Source organism: Struthio camelus, chromosome Z, assembly GCF_040807025.1.
Source record: "Struthio camelus isolate bStrCam1 chromosome Z, bStrCam1.hap1, whole genome shotgun sequence".
NCBI classification, from domain to species: Eukaryota; Metazoa; Chordata; class Aves; order Struthioniformes; family Struthionidae; genus Struthio; species Struthio camelus.
Window position 1 is genome coordinate 18,242,431 of NC_090982.1, and position 12,800 is coordinate 18,255,230.

At 42.1% G+C, this 12,800-nt stretch overlaps 1 protein-coding gene across 1 annotated transcript; it reads right to left on the minus strand.

The window, feature by feature from the left end:
* Positions 1-1,408: 1,408 nt before the first annotated feature.
* Positions 1,409-12,785, minus strand: AK3 (adenylate kinase 3). The gene is made up of 5 exons (XM_068926575.1): positions 12,561-12,785; positions 8,629-8,748; positions 5,516-5,688; positions 3,028-3,146; positions 1,409-1,656 (listed from the first exon to the last, which is right to left on the minus strand). Exons 1-5 carry the CDS (start codon positions 12,706-12,708, stop codon positions 1,533-1,535), a joined length of 684 nt encoding a protein of 227 aa, XP_068782676.1. The 5' UTR covers positions 12,709-12,785; the 3' UTR covers positions 1,409-1,532.
* Positions 12,786-12,800: the final 15 nt, after the last annotated feature.

The following is a 12,800-nucleotide window of genomic DNA, read 5'->3' on the forward strand; positions in this document are numbered from 1 at the left end:
TCAGGGTTTCATGCTGGAATGAGATAGCTAATGGTTTCTAACCTTGACCTTTTGAAGTAAGTGTGTTTCTAAACTCACTCAGTCTAGAGCCTCCATCTAGACGTTACTGAAGACGAACGTATAGGTGGTCATTAACAGCTTTTTTGCCAATTTTTCCTTAAAGTGTAAGGAAAGATGCTTGCAGTGATAGCTGCTGCCCATAACTGTTCATTTATAGTAATGGGAAAGCTTTACAAGTTCTACATCATCCATCATTCTTAGACTGTGGCTCAATAGTGATAGTGCTAACATAATCAAAAAGCTGTATGTCAGCACCACAGGTCTATGCAGCTGTTTTTAGACAGTCCCTGCAAGAGGAGAGTAAGACCTGCATGAGTAAAGGGAGGCAGCTACCTCAGGCCTAGATACAGTTGTTTGGTGCTCAGATTTTGCTGACCTCTTTTGAAACTCTCAATTTGATTAGTCTGAAAAGGGCTAGGGGAGTTCACTGAAAAAAGCAGTGTATGTAGCATCTGGGCTATTAAAAGTGTAGCCTGTGGAGATTTGTGATTCTCATTAGCCAGTGAATATATAGATATGAGAGCTGGTCCAAAAGACATGAACTACTACTGTGAACTCATGAAAACAAAACTAAGTGCTACAATGAAAATTACTATAGTAATACAACAAAACTAACTAATTTGATTACTGGAAATCCTGGCACTGGTATCAATGAGCAGTTATTTTTTTTCAAAGGTATTGGAAAAGACACTGCTCTGTATAAACCTATTGTATTTGTTGTACTGGTCAGGATTGATTAAGTGGAATCTGGTAGATCTGCAGCTAATCTCTTCAGTGTTTGCGCTCTTTCTACTAATAAAGTCTTACATAGCTCCACAAACACAGAGGATTTACCAAATATGTTACTCATCTTTGAATCTTCTGTTTATCACACCTGAAAGATAGCTATTCTGAGGGGAGAGACACGAATGGAGTAAGGGTAAGGCCAGCCATCCAAGCAGGTGTCACCCAGCAGAATAAACTAACTGATATACGTGTAAGCGAAGCTAAAGAAAGTGACTGTTTTTCATGGTGTCAGCCTATATCTATGCCAGTTCCTGTCTAGCATAGCTTTCTGCAGAACAGTTTCTGTCTGGCCTCAGTTAATCACGCGTTTAAGTAACTTGCTTCCATCTCATTATTGCTTCACGTAGTAATTCATGAATGAACAAGTCAAAGGGCTTTGTAGTTAAGCTGTATTCAGAAGTGTTTCCTACATCATTCAAAATGTCCACTCATGAGCGTTCTCTGATTGAGAGAGAAATGTATTTTTTTGAAGTGTATTATAAAAAAAATATTAGGCCTCTTTTATATAATGCAGAATCAAAGTGAGGACCACAGGAGACTTAAAGTGTTAACACCACGTAAGTTGAGGACAAAATTAGATTTTAATTATTGATCAGGCTGGTACACTACTTAGTGAAATCCTTGATTGTTGAATCTCATGTAATCAAGTCTGTGCTATGACAGGTAAGCAGAAGTTAGAGCTAATTTCACCTGGGGGTGGCAGCATCCTTCTGGCTTACGTCTGGCAACTTCGTTTGGAGGAAGGCATGGATATGTGGCCAGATCTTATTGGTTTCTGTTCCAGAGAAGGATTTCAACAACCCTTTTTCCCTAAGGAAGAAAACAAAAAAGCATTACTGAAATCAAATTGTCTATTCCTTCCAGGATCTCTACCTCACTTTTTAAGGTTGTCCTGGAAGGAGCATGCTGATATAAATGTGATTTAGATCTAAGAGCAGCTATAACACTGGTAACTTGAACTGGACATGTATTACTGTTTCTCACAGAGTGAGCTAGTGGCCACATCAGTTCAGGAAACTTACAGCTGTACATGGAGCACTTATTAACAAACTATGAAGGGTAAAATAAGAAGCAGTTCCGTTGTAGAAGACATGCTGTACATCCAAATAACTGAATAAAGCAGGTACTGTAAAGTTGTTACACCCCAGGGATCAAGGAAGTACGCAAAGGTGCATCAAAATAAACAAGTGAACTAGACCCAGTCAAGTTGTTCTGAGTTAGTTCTAGTAGCTAAATTTATCTGTAAAATATGCTATCAGTCATCAGTAATAATAGTTTAGGCCTATGTCTCACTATGAGGCTTAGAGGCATTTTCACTTCAGAAAGCTACTGAAGTCAGGAAAATCACTGACCAGCCAGAATATTCTTTCTCTAAAACCTAACCACTTCAAAGACAGAGCTTCTAGTCTTCTATTGAACAGGCTGAACAGCTTTGTTAATAGTATAATGAAGGGTGGTGGATATGAAAACAAAGAAAGGAAAATCACTTCAGGATACTGCAAAAAATCTCTGATCTGTTTGTTTGGGTTGGGATAAGACTCTATTCTATAAGAATCTATTACCCATATATTACCCATGTGCCATTTAACACAGCAGGCGAGCTTTAAAATTAAGACAGAGTTTGTACAAAATTTTGGCTTCTGTGGGGACTGACAATTTGTTATCCTTCCACAGTGTAATTAGCAGTGTTCTTATGTAGGTAGCTAGCTAGCTAGCTGTGCACAGTACAGTCCTGTTTTTAAAAAAGCCACTTTGAAAGCCTCACTAACAGTTTTTCTGGATGTGTTACTTTTTAGCCCGTTGTCCATTAGTAAGGTTTCTCCTTATACATCCAGGAAGAGGATATAATGTCCAAGTTTCAAAAAGAGGAACTGTGTCTATTACCTTACTAAGCAGAGCTCTGTTGCTCAAATCATACACCATCTATTGAATAACATGCATTGCTCTTTGCAAAGCTTCATATGGCTGCAATGAAGGGCTCCTTTGCTTAGCTGGCTCCTGAAGGGGTTTTATGCAACTAAACAATGGAGAACTTAACTCAGTTTGCTGTTTATATTTCTTATTAGTTGATGAAGTATGTATGGCTACTTACACCATGTTCGCTGATGTAATGCCTCTGCAATTGAAAGAGATTTGTTCCTCGCTATGCTAACATAGGAAGTATAGTATTTTACTACTTACCGATAATATTCTAGAACAGGTTTTGTTTGGGCATCATAAGCCTGCAGTCTCTTGGTAACCGTCTCTGGCTTATCATCATCACGCTGAACAAGTGGCTCTCCAGTAATATCATCAATGCCCTAATGGTGATTAAAAGCAAACACTGATTTATATTTCTATTTATGTTTTCTTTTACATCCTGTTTAAATTGCAATGAATTTCTAATTAGTCAAGGAATAGATTTCTGTTTAGGAAGAGAAAGACTACCATCCATATCTTACCTGAAACATTACATGTCGATTTTCAAGTCCCTCAGAAATATTTTCTCAGTATTCAGGTTACAGTAATACAGTAATTTCACTAATTTGTCCACGAGAACGTTTGAATATTGGCAACGTTTAGACAAAACTTTCATATATAGGGGAAGATTGCTGTGATTTGTTCCAGTGAGTTCATGCATATAGGCAAAGAAGCAAGAAACCTTTGTTTGACAACACTGGAATGGGGAAAGGAGTTACAGCTTGGAAGTTATGCTGTGGAAGAGTTAGCACTTATCAACAGCTGTACAACAAATGGCACTAAAGTCCACAACATTTTTTGCAGGACTGAGTAAACATGCCAGCTATGGCAATTCCTACTTTACTGAACACTTCACTTGACTTTTCAGGCGTGCTTTATGTGATTTTGAGCATGTAAGTCTTGAAGTAGCAAGAGCCCAAGAGGTTTTTTTTTTTTTTTATTGCTGGCACAGACGTTGGGACCCAATGAAGCAGCATAAAATCTTGCTCCTATTTAGGAGCATTAAGTCATTGCACATCAAAGCACAGAATCTGGCCCACTAGAGACATAAGGAATTCTTTGCTCCTTCACACATACTAATTAAAATTGCAAGAATTTTGAGTTTTCCTACAGACAAATATAACCTGACATTTGTAGTGGAAGCATTAATGATCTTGTAAGTACAAAGCCAGTTAAACCATAAAAACAGTCTCCTGTCATACTTCCATTCTGGCAGTCAGTTTCAGAAAATCAGTAACTATCATTGTTCAGTAAGATTTTCTGTTTATGAAGGTGTGAAGAATATTCCAGAACATCTGCATTGTATTAGAGATGGATTTATATGGTCATACTTGCCTGGTTTACATAGTACAATGATTTAAAATACTCGGGGGTTTCTTTCTGACATCTGTACAGGCTCTCCCTGTACCTAATAAGTATTGTGACTTTGAACTAATTCTAAAGCCATCATCTTTTAGTTTCACTGAGAAGGTAAGCAGTTAAGGTTTTTGCAGGTCTAGCAGATAACAGAGACAACTGTATTTCAGCCGTTCAGCTCCAGTTCATGGTTTTACTTGAACACTGCAAACTGCTTTAATATGTTATAACACACATGCTAATTAGTGAAAGGTAGTGTGAAGTGCTCCTTACAGAAAAGCTGCTACAGCTTAAATGCACTCCTTGAGGTATTTGATGATTCTCTCTTGCTGATTGCCTATGTTCCTCCTGAGTTAAAAATAACCATGACTCAAATGCCGTGTTTTAAATTATATATATGCTGCCTGCATAGTGTGCTTCCGGTTGCTCACTTTGAGTTGCTCGCTTCCAGTTGCCTGTTATTTTAGCTGGCCTCTTATCCTGCAACACTGAAATCCCAAAACTTGTTTCAGGTAAGCTCCTCAAAACTTTCTTCAGCTACAAAAGCCTGCTATGCTTCTGATGTAACTTAACAGAGCTTCCAGGTGAAAACGTGATGCCACACCAGGCAAGTTATTTATAGTTAAGGATGAAATACTACTTCAGCTGAGTTCCACCAAGGCTAACCTAAGTAAAACGTTTTAAGATAACAACGTACAACTATTGTCTCTCTTTCTATTGAGCGTTCCTCTTTATGAAGTCTAAAGGCATAACGTTTTCGTTTTGTTGAGAAGCATCTCTGAGTAATAAATTTCTACATCTAATTTTGCAGTATGACAACTGTTCACATGAAAATAACTGTCCTGGTAAGTATTCATACAAGGAAAGCATTAAGTGGATTCTTCTGACTTACAGTAGTTCACAACTCAGTATGCTTCCTAGATATAAAGAACGAGCCCTGTGGAGGAAGGAAAAGGAAACCGTATTTTGGATGGCGCAGGCAGTGGTAGAGCAGGCGAAGAACCAGCCTGGCTCATATGCCCGTGTGACAGATTGGGAAAGGAAAGTCTTCCAGATCAGTTAACAATGTTAACAAGAGCTTAGAAAGCTATCAGTGGAGTGGCACTGTGGCATGTCATTCTGCAGAGGAGAAGCAAGTTGCCCATCAGCTAGAGATCCTACAAGGGCAACACACTATGATACCAGGAGAGAGCGGCTGTTACCAAGGCAATTTCTGCACACTTAAGAGATGAAATGAGCCACCTTCTTCTGAGCTACCGTGTTTTGCAACAACCTAGGCAAGCAGTATTTTACTTCAATTAACCAAACACAATGTGATATTTCTTTAGCCCCAATACCAACTTATGTTGCTTACCAGCACTTTGGGAGGACTGAATTCAAGATTGTAGACTCTGCCACTAGCAGGGTGGATCCAGCGTGCAGTGAGCCGGTACTTTATGGTCTCAAATGGCACGTCTAGGTCAATCACAGTGTCTATTTGACACTGTTTATCCAGGGCTTCTGCCTGAGCAACCGTTCTAGGGAAACCTTTAGAGGAAAGATAATTCTCATTGTAACTCTGCCTTTGGATTTTTATGAGGTGAACTGGATTCATTTTATTAGAGAAACTAGTGGTCAGGCAATCTAGAGTAAAACACTGTCATGTTGTAAAGGTTGAAGAGACATCGGATTTTCAAGGTATTTTTCAGTGCGTTGCTGTACTCTAATTTGTTAATCTCCTCCCAGCTTCCATCTCATCATTTCACTTAACTACCTCCTCAAAAGTATAACAAATGCAAGCAAAAAGACTCCATACCTGTATGTGCTACCTACCACTTTGCTAGTCTGAATAAGAATACTGGATACACCTTTTTAACAGTATAAGCTACACACAGTTCATTGTGACAGATTTGAACAGTTTAGAAACATCTGTGACAACTCTTACTTCCATCGTTATGTAAAAGTCTGAATTAAGCAGGTGACCGTAAGAAACCTGTTTTTTTCAGTTGTAGTAAACCCACTACATCTACCAGAGGCAGTCCAGGATGAATTTTACATCAAAGAATAGCTTTAGGAGGAGCTTTAGCATATCGAGTGTATCGATCGATCTCATAGGACAATGACAGTAAGAACACTCAGGCTGCACAGAAATCTCTTTCTAAACATACAAGACAACACATTTTGCCCCATGAACTCTGTGGTTCCAGTGGAGTGCTTCTGAAGGCACATGTTAGCAGATAAACCTAACACAAGAAGGAAGAAAAAAAAATTAAGAACAAGAAAATGAAGATCTTCATAAAAAATTTAAGATAATAATTGACCACAACAACTTTAACAGTCAAAGCTGCTGCAGAACACGCTACTGCACGGTAAGTTAACTGGACTCATTTTTCTTCCCCCCAAACCTCTTGCACAAAGCCTCATGCTCTTTAAAAGCTTGGGATTTTCATTTTACTGTACAAATAAACATCTCCATAAAGACAAGTTCTCATAGGTAAAACCTGAGGAAAGTCTTCCTTGCATAGTATTGATTGATAGTTCCACCACCCAAGTAAGGAACTAGCCAAAATAGTCTTACAACAGAAGAAACAGTGAAGAATAATTTAACGTCTTCAGGCCTTATGTCCTGTTTAGCACATCCCACAAAGCAAAGAGTTGATTCACTAAAGCCCAGACCTTGCTTGTGCATTAAGTCTAATGGATCTGGTTTGCATCACAGTCATCAACTGCCCTCACCCTATTTCCCTCGTGTTCATAGGATCTCGTGGAAGTGCTTCTAAATATCAGAAGAAGAGGGTAAAGCCAGGACTCAAGCAGTGCTGTTTCTTCTTACTGTTGACAGGCTATTTGGCCACCATACATCTTAGTTATGCAGCTAGAAAATGGGTTTGCTTTGAGACTTAGTAAAGAGAAACTTTCTCAACAAAAGAAAGTGTCTTTAGAGAAACAAGTCACTGAAACTTATGTCAGGAGTTGCTGCATATAGTGTTTTCTTGATACACAGAAAACTGTTTACAAGACTTGATGAGTTATGAAGTGTCTAGAAACACAGAGAAAAGTGCCCTACTTATACAGCAAATAAATCTAAACAATTCATATCTATATGCACATGACTCAGATAGCTTGGTGTCTTCTAGAGTCACAGCAAATGTAGCGATCTTTAGGCAGTGGAAATGTGTAGTTTGCTAAGTAAGCATACCAGCAGCTTAGTAACTCCATTTAGTCTGACCTAGCTGAGCTCAACTGTTTGTGCAGAGTTGTGGTTATCAAACTAAAGATTTTCTGGTTAACATATTTCAACAGAGCAATATTGTTTCTACGTAGCTGATTATGCCAGAGCTATCCCTGGCGTAAGTCTCTGAGTCTGCTGGCACAGAAGAAATTTCTGCTTCAAGAAGTGTAAAGTAGAAGGCACATTAACATGCAGGAGAAATTGATTTCTTCCCTTACACTCTCCACTCCATCCCCCTGTTCAAAAAGCTATTAGTGTCCTCAGCTATGCTGCTACACAACCAGATCCACAAGGTTAGAACTACATGTACTTAGGACCCAAAACTAAAGGGAAGCATCTGCAGCTCTTTGGTTTGTTGATTAGGTTTCATTGTGCGGTAGGCTAAAGGGATTAAGCCTTTGTCTTCACTAGGTAAGAAGGGGGGGGGGGGGGTTTAAAAAAAAGCAAACAAAACAGATCACTATACTAGAAGCAATGACAGTAAAGCAGAGAACACTGGATTTGTCACTTCCTTTAAATAAAAAGACACATCAACAACTTTCTAGCTTTATCTAGTGAGACAGATTGTCATTAAAACCTGAAAACAGTCTCATCCAGCCTGGGCACTATCTTTGCGTCACACATCCAACTGCACTCCTCCATAGGCTGGGGTAGTAAGAGCCACTGATGTCCATTAAGACTGTGGCAAAGGCATTTTCTCTCTACTGTGAAGGCTGGCACAATTCCAGAACAATTCACTCCAGAGAACAGAACCAAAAAGTTAGTGAAGGAGGCTCTGCAGAACACTTAAGAAATGATTTTCGTTACTGGTTTATTGAACACTCCAATGTTGCAAGACTCCTTCTCCATACTTACCTTGTCACCGTATACCTACCTTTCTAGTTAGTTCAACTCCTTTCTTTCAGTGTTCCATTCTCCAAAGGCTTTGAAAAGAAAAGGCTTTAAAAAGGGAACTTCTCAATGCATATTTTAAGGGAAGTGTTTGTTCTTAAAGTAAGAATAAAGCATAATAATTATCAGACTTGCCACTTTCAAAATGTTACGGTAGTGTTCAACTATGGGCTTTTTCAACATGAATTACACATCGCTGAATCATTCCGAAGGCAAGATGCACACCATGCTTTCTACAGCCAAAGAAACAGGGGCAGAGTCATGAAGCCATGACTCCCGGACAGCTACTGGAGTGTGACAACCTGTAAGTGACCAAATGAGTCCAGGCTTTCCAGTGCTGCAGACTTTCTGTCTCTCTAACTTACCGTCCAACAGCCAGTTGTACCGATCTAGACCTTTGAGCTCGCTCAGCACCAGTTGCGTCATGATTTCATCTGGAATAAGCCGCCCTTGATCAATGTAGGACTTGGCAAGGATTCCAACTTCTGTGTAAGTAAGAGAAGTCACATTACAATGTCTATGACCTCCAAAGAGTCCCCCCCCCCCCCCCAAAAAAAAAGCCCACAACACTGCAAACAATTTTTTCTGATCAAGATGGGACAAAATAGTAAAATGATACAGTAAAGTGATAAACCAGACAGAACACCACTCACTGCAGTTCAAAAACAGGTCGTCAGTTAAAACCTGATCCTGCAACTAGTATTAATTTATCAATTAATTTAATTGGTTGGTAGTTCTACTGATGGCAACAAGGCAATTAGCACACCTTCTCTATCCCCCACACTCTCCAAATAATTTTACTGGTAACTATTTGAAACACTAGGTTCCAAAATAGAAACAGAAGAGGCCATTAGGTAAGGCTCTTTAAAAGACGAAACAGAACAACCTAAGTTCTTTAAGATGTCAGCCTCAGGTTTCCTGCGGAGAAAGTTTATGCTCTCAGTAAAGTACAGTGGCTGGTTATCATCCTATGACTTCACTAGGAAATGAAACCCCATTGGTATTTAGGAAAGCAATACACAGTGGGACATGCTTGCCAGAGAGGAATTTTTACAATTACTAGAATTACAAGAGGATGTTTATAAATGCTGTAAACTATTTATGGGAGTGTGCAGACACTTATATTTTCCCATGGAACGGACTAACCTTTTGAAGCATTTAGCCCCCTGGCTTGCTAAAATGCCATCCATACATCTCGGTTCCAGATACCACACCATGCCCTTGCACAACAGTACAAATGTGCTGTAGTTCACACAAGTTCGGGGTACACCATTGCTGTGAAGGAATTCGTTTTTCCTAGGGTGTATTCTGAGCATACAGTCTCCACAGTCTTAATCTACAAAACTGGACTAATTCCCTAAGTCACCCAGAATAGCAGCTAGATTGGTTTTAACTGCGGATATGCAGAAGAGTTTACTTTTGGCCAATTCAGATCTAGTTCCAATACAGCAAACAGGAGAGAGAATGGGATGGACCTGCATTACCAATGAAAGACATGACTGCTTTCAGCAGAAAGCAATGACAGTCCCATCCCTTGAGACACTATTGGAAAGTGCAATAGTAGACGCCCTTCTTCAGACAGGCAAGTGGAAAGCAATCGATCAACTCAGGTAATGCAGAAAGTAGCTTTGGTGTTTAAAAAAAAAAAAAAAAGTTGTAAAAGGACAATTTCTCTTTATCCTGTGCTCACATCCACAGCCGGACTTTGAAAAGCTTGCACATAGTTTGGAAATAGGCCCTGTATACAGCAGCAAGACCTCAAATAATCACCACAATGTGGGGGAGAATCAAACTCGGATGCTCAGAGTACTCCAGAGCATCACAGACTGGAAAGAGGATGACTGCATGTCTGCTACAAGGGGAAAATTTTATCATCTGGTCTTTTCCATACCTCACTTCTTTGAAGTTAGCAAGTCATGCCTCTTTTGCTATTCCAGTGCCTTAGAACTATGTACCCTGCAAAAGTGGCCTGGCAGAAGAATAAATTGCATCTGGACAGTTTAAATGTGCACTTGTTACCCAAATCTGTTACTGATTTACACTGCAGCCATTGCTCTAGCCATGTTGACATAAGAACATGTGCAAGGCAAGCTTGGTAGAGAAAGGTAATGCTTACATATTTTGGAGAGACAGATTAGCTTTCGGGCAAAGAGAGGACCGGATTATGGCAACATCTAAGGCATGCAGGTCCTATTATTAGAACAACAGAGCTAAAACCACATTGCTTCTCTCTACAAACCTCAGGCCATTTACAGAGTCAACTATTACAACAGAAAAAATAGTTACAAGTCTACTCAAAACAGTTATGTCGCAACAAAAAGTTTATTTACTAGATTTTAGCTTTTTTCTGTTGTGCGTGTATGTGGGGGGGGGGGGAGCCTTAGTGGGGTTTTGATTTTTTTGTTGTTGTTTTTTACTCGTAGGTCTGAAACCAGTACAGCCCTTGTCATGGCAATCTTTGCAGGTAAAGGCAACGCAGTTCTCTTTCCTCTCTAGGTGATAAACAGTATCTTTGCTTTTGCAAAAGAGTAAAGTGTTCTAACTGCACAGAGCAAACAGGCTCTGGCCGTACTCAGACAATAGGTTGCTTAGCACTAAGGTAAGTTTGTGACAGGACGTCCTCTCTCCAAAGCAGCAGAGCATGGTAATAACAGCAAATTGCTAAGGACTCTCACACGTTCAACAGGACTTTTCAACAGACAAAGTCCATTTTCACAAGATGGCAAAGGCCAAAAATAGCACCCTCTAACTGCTGTAATTATATAGCACCCTCTAACTGCTGTAATTATATGTAATTTTCTAAGTGTTCTGTCTTTCCAATTTAGCCCAACAGTTGCTAAAGCACTGGGAATTCTGGGTCTCTTCTGTCATTATCGAAACTCATTCCCTCTTTCCCTGGACTAAGCTTTTTCCATTGCCTCTCGTTGCCCCTTCCCCCCTTCAGAGTATTATCTGCTCCCGCAACTCCAGTGTTCACCTCAATCCTCTGGAGACCATTTCTGCAGCCAGAGACCACTTTCAATAAAATTAAGACAGTTTCATCTGGGTTAAGTAGTAAACGAGAAACTTCACAGTGAAGTGAAGTAAACTCACTTCAACTCACTTTTAACTCACAAGCGAACTATATTGGAGCAAGCTTAGCCAACTTGGACACCCTGCACTGGCTTCTCTCCTCACATCCAGGTTTTTACTATGCCAAATTTATTTTGGAAGTAACATATTCCCGCCATCTTCTGGAACATCTTCACTTCTCCTTACGTCTTATTTATACTGCTTTGGGGCTTTTTTGAGCCTCTATAAATGACAAGGTATGCCAGTACAGTCTAACAAGAAAGGAAAAAGCGTGAATGCATGTCGGCATAGCTGGTGCCTTTAGCCAATATTTAACCTGTAGATACCAGCTATAGCAAAGTCAATCTACTGAGCCAATGTCACTGTTCTTATAGAGCAAACACAGCCTGTGTGAAAAGAGATGTGGAAAGCAAAGACAACTAACTCCTTTCACAATACAGATAAACTTTCACCTTCAAACAAGCTTATAAGCTTTCAAATCCAAGACTATCAGTTACCTAACTGATAGTGCAGCAATAGTTAGTTACAAGCGAACACAGTTGTTTGCAGCTTTAAAGTGCTGCTGGAAATTAACAACGCCCAGACTTCACGGCAGCCTGGAACGGTTCGCACAAAGGTTTTCAACTCCATCGGGCAGAAAAGCAGAGCTGCGAGCCAGGAGGAGTCCTCCGCCCGCTGCCCAAAAAAGCGCAGCGGGGAGCGGGGTGTCCGGGGTGTCCCCGCCACGGCCGACGTTAAGGCTGTGCGGCAATTACAGTTCCCCTCACGGCTTGGCCTGGGCAACGCCGAACGCAAGGACAAACCGCGCCGACAGCAGAGCGCGTTAGAAGACAATAGGTTAAGAAAAAAAAAAAGTAAACAGCCGAGTCGGAGTTTGACAATTCTGCCAACTTTCTCTCTTTTTTCCCTGGAAGGCACCGCCGCCGTCGCGCCCCGCTTCGGGAGCGGCTGCCCCAGCCCCGCGGCCGGGGCCGGAGGCGGCAGGTGCCGCCGGTGCCGCCAGCAGGGCGGCGCGGCCCGTCCCGGCCCGGCGCAGCGCAGGGGGCACCGCCGCCCGCCGCGCCGCCCTCCCGGCGGAGGAATAACCCCCGTCCTGCGAGGAGCCGCCGCCGGCGCCCGGGCAGCGCGGCGACCCCGGCGCCGGCTGAGCCCGCCCGCCCGCCCGCGGGGCCGGGGCCGCGGCCGCCTGGGCCGCCGGGCCGCCCGCCGCCGGCGCGGGGCTCACCCGTGCGGCGCTGCATGTTGTCGCGCAGCAGGTCGCCGCTGGAGAGGTGCTTGAGGGCGAAGTGCTTGACGATGCGGGCGGAGATGGTGCCCTTGCCGGAGCCCGGCGGCCCCGTGATGAGGGCGCGCAGCAGCGCCGACGCCGCCATGCTGCAGCCGGCCGGGCCGGGCCGCCCCGCGCCGGGCGGAGCCTGCGGCGGCAGAGGGCAGCGCGGGCGGCCCGCCGGCACCTGCCGGGCCG

Coding starts and splice junctions, on each gene's coding strand:
- AK3 (XM_068926575.1), bottom strand. CDS start 12,708: ATGGCGGCGTCGGCGCTGCTGCGCGCCCTCATCACGGGGCCGCCGGGC. Junction 8,749..12,560: donor CAACATGCAGCGCCGCACGG/GTGAGCCCCGCG, acceptor TTACTTACACAG/AAGTTGGAATCCTTGCCAAG. Junction 5,689..8,628: donor GTACAACTGGCTGTTGGACG/GTAAGTTAGAGA, acceptor TTTCCTCTAAAG/GTTTCCCTAGAACGGTTGCT.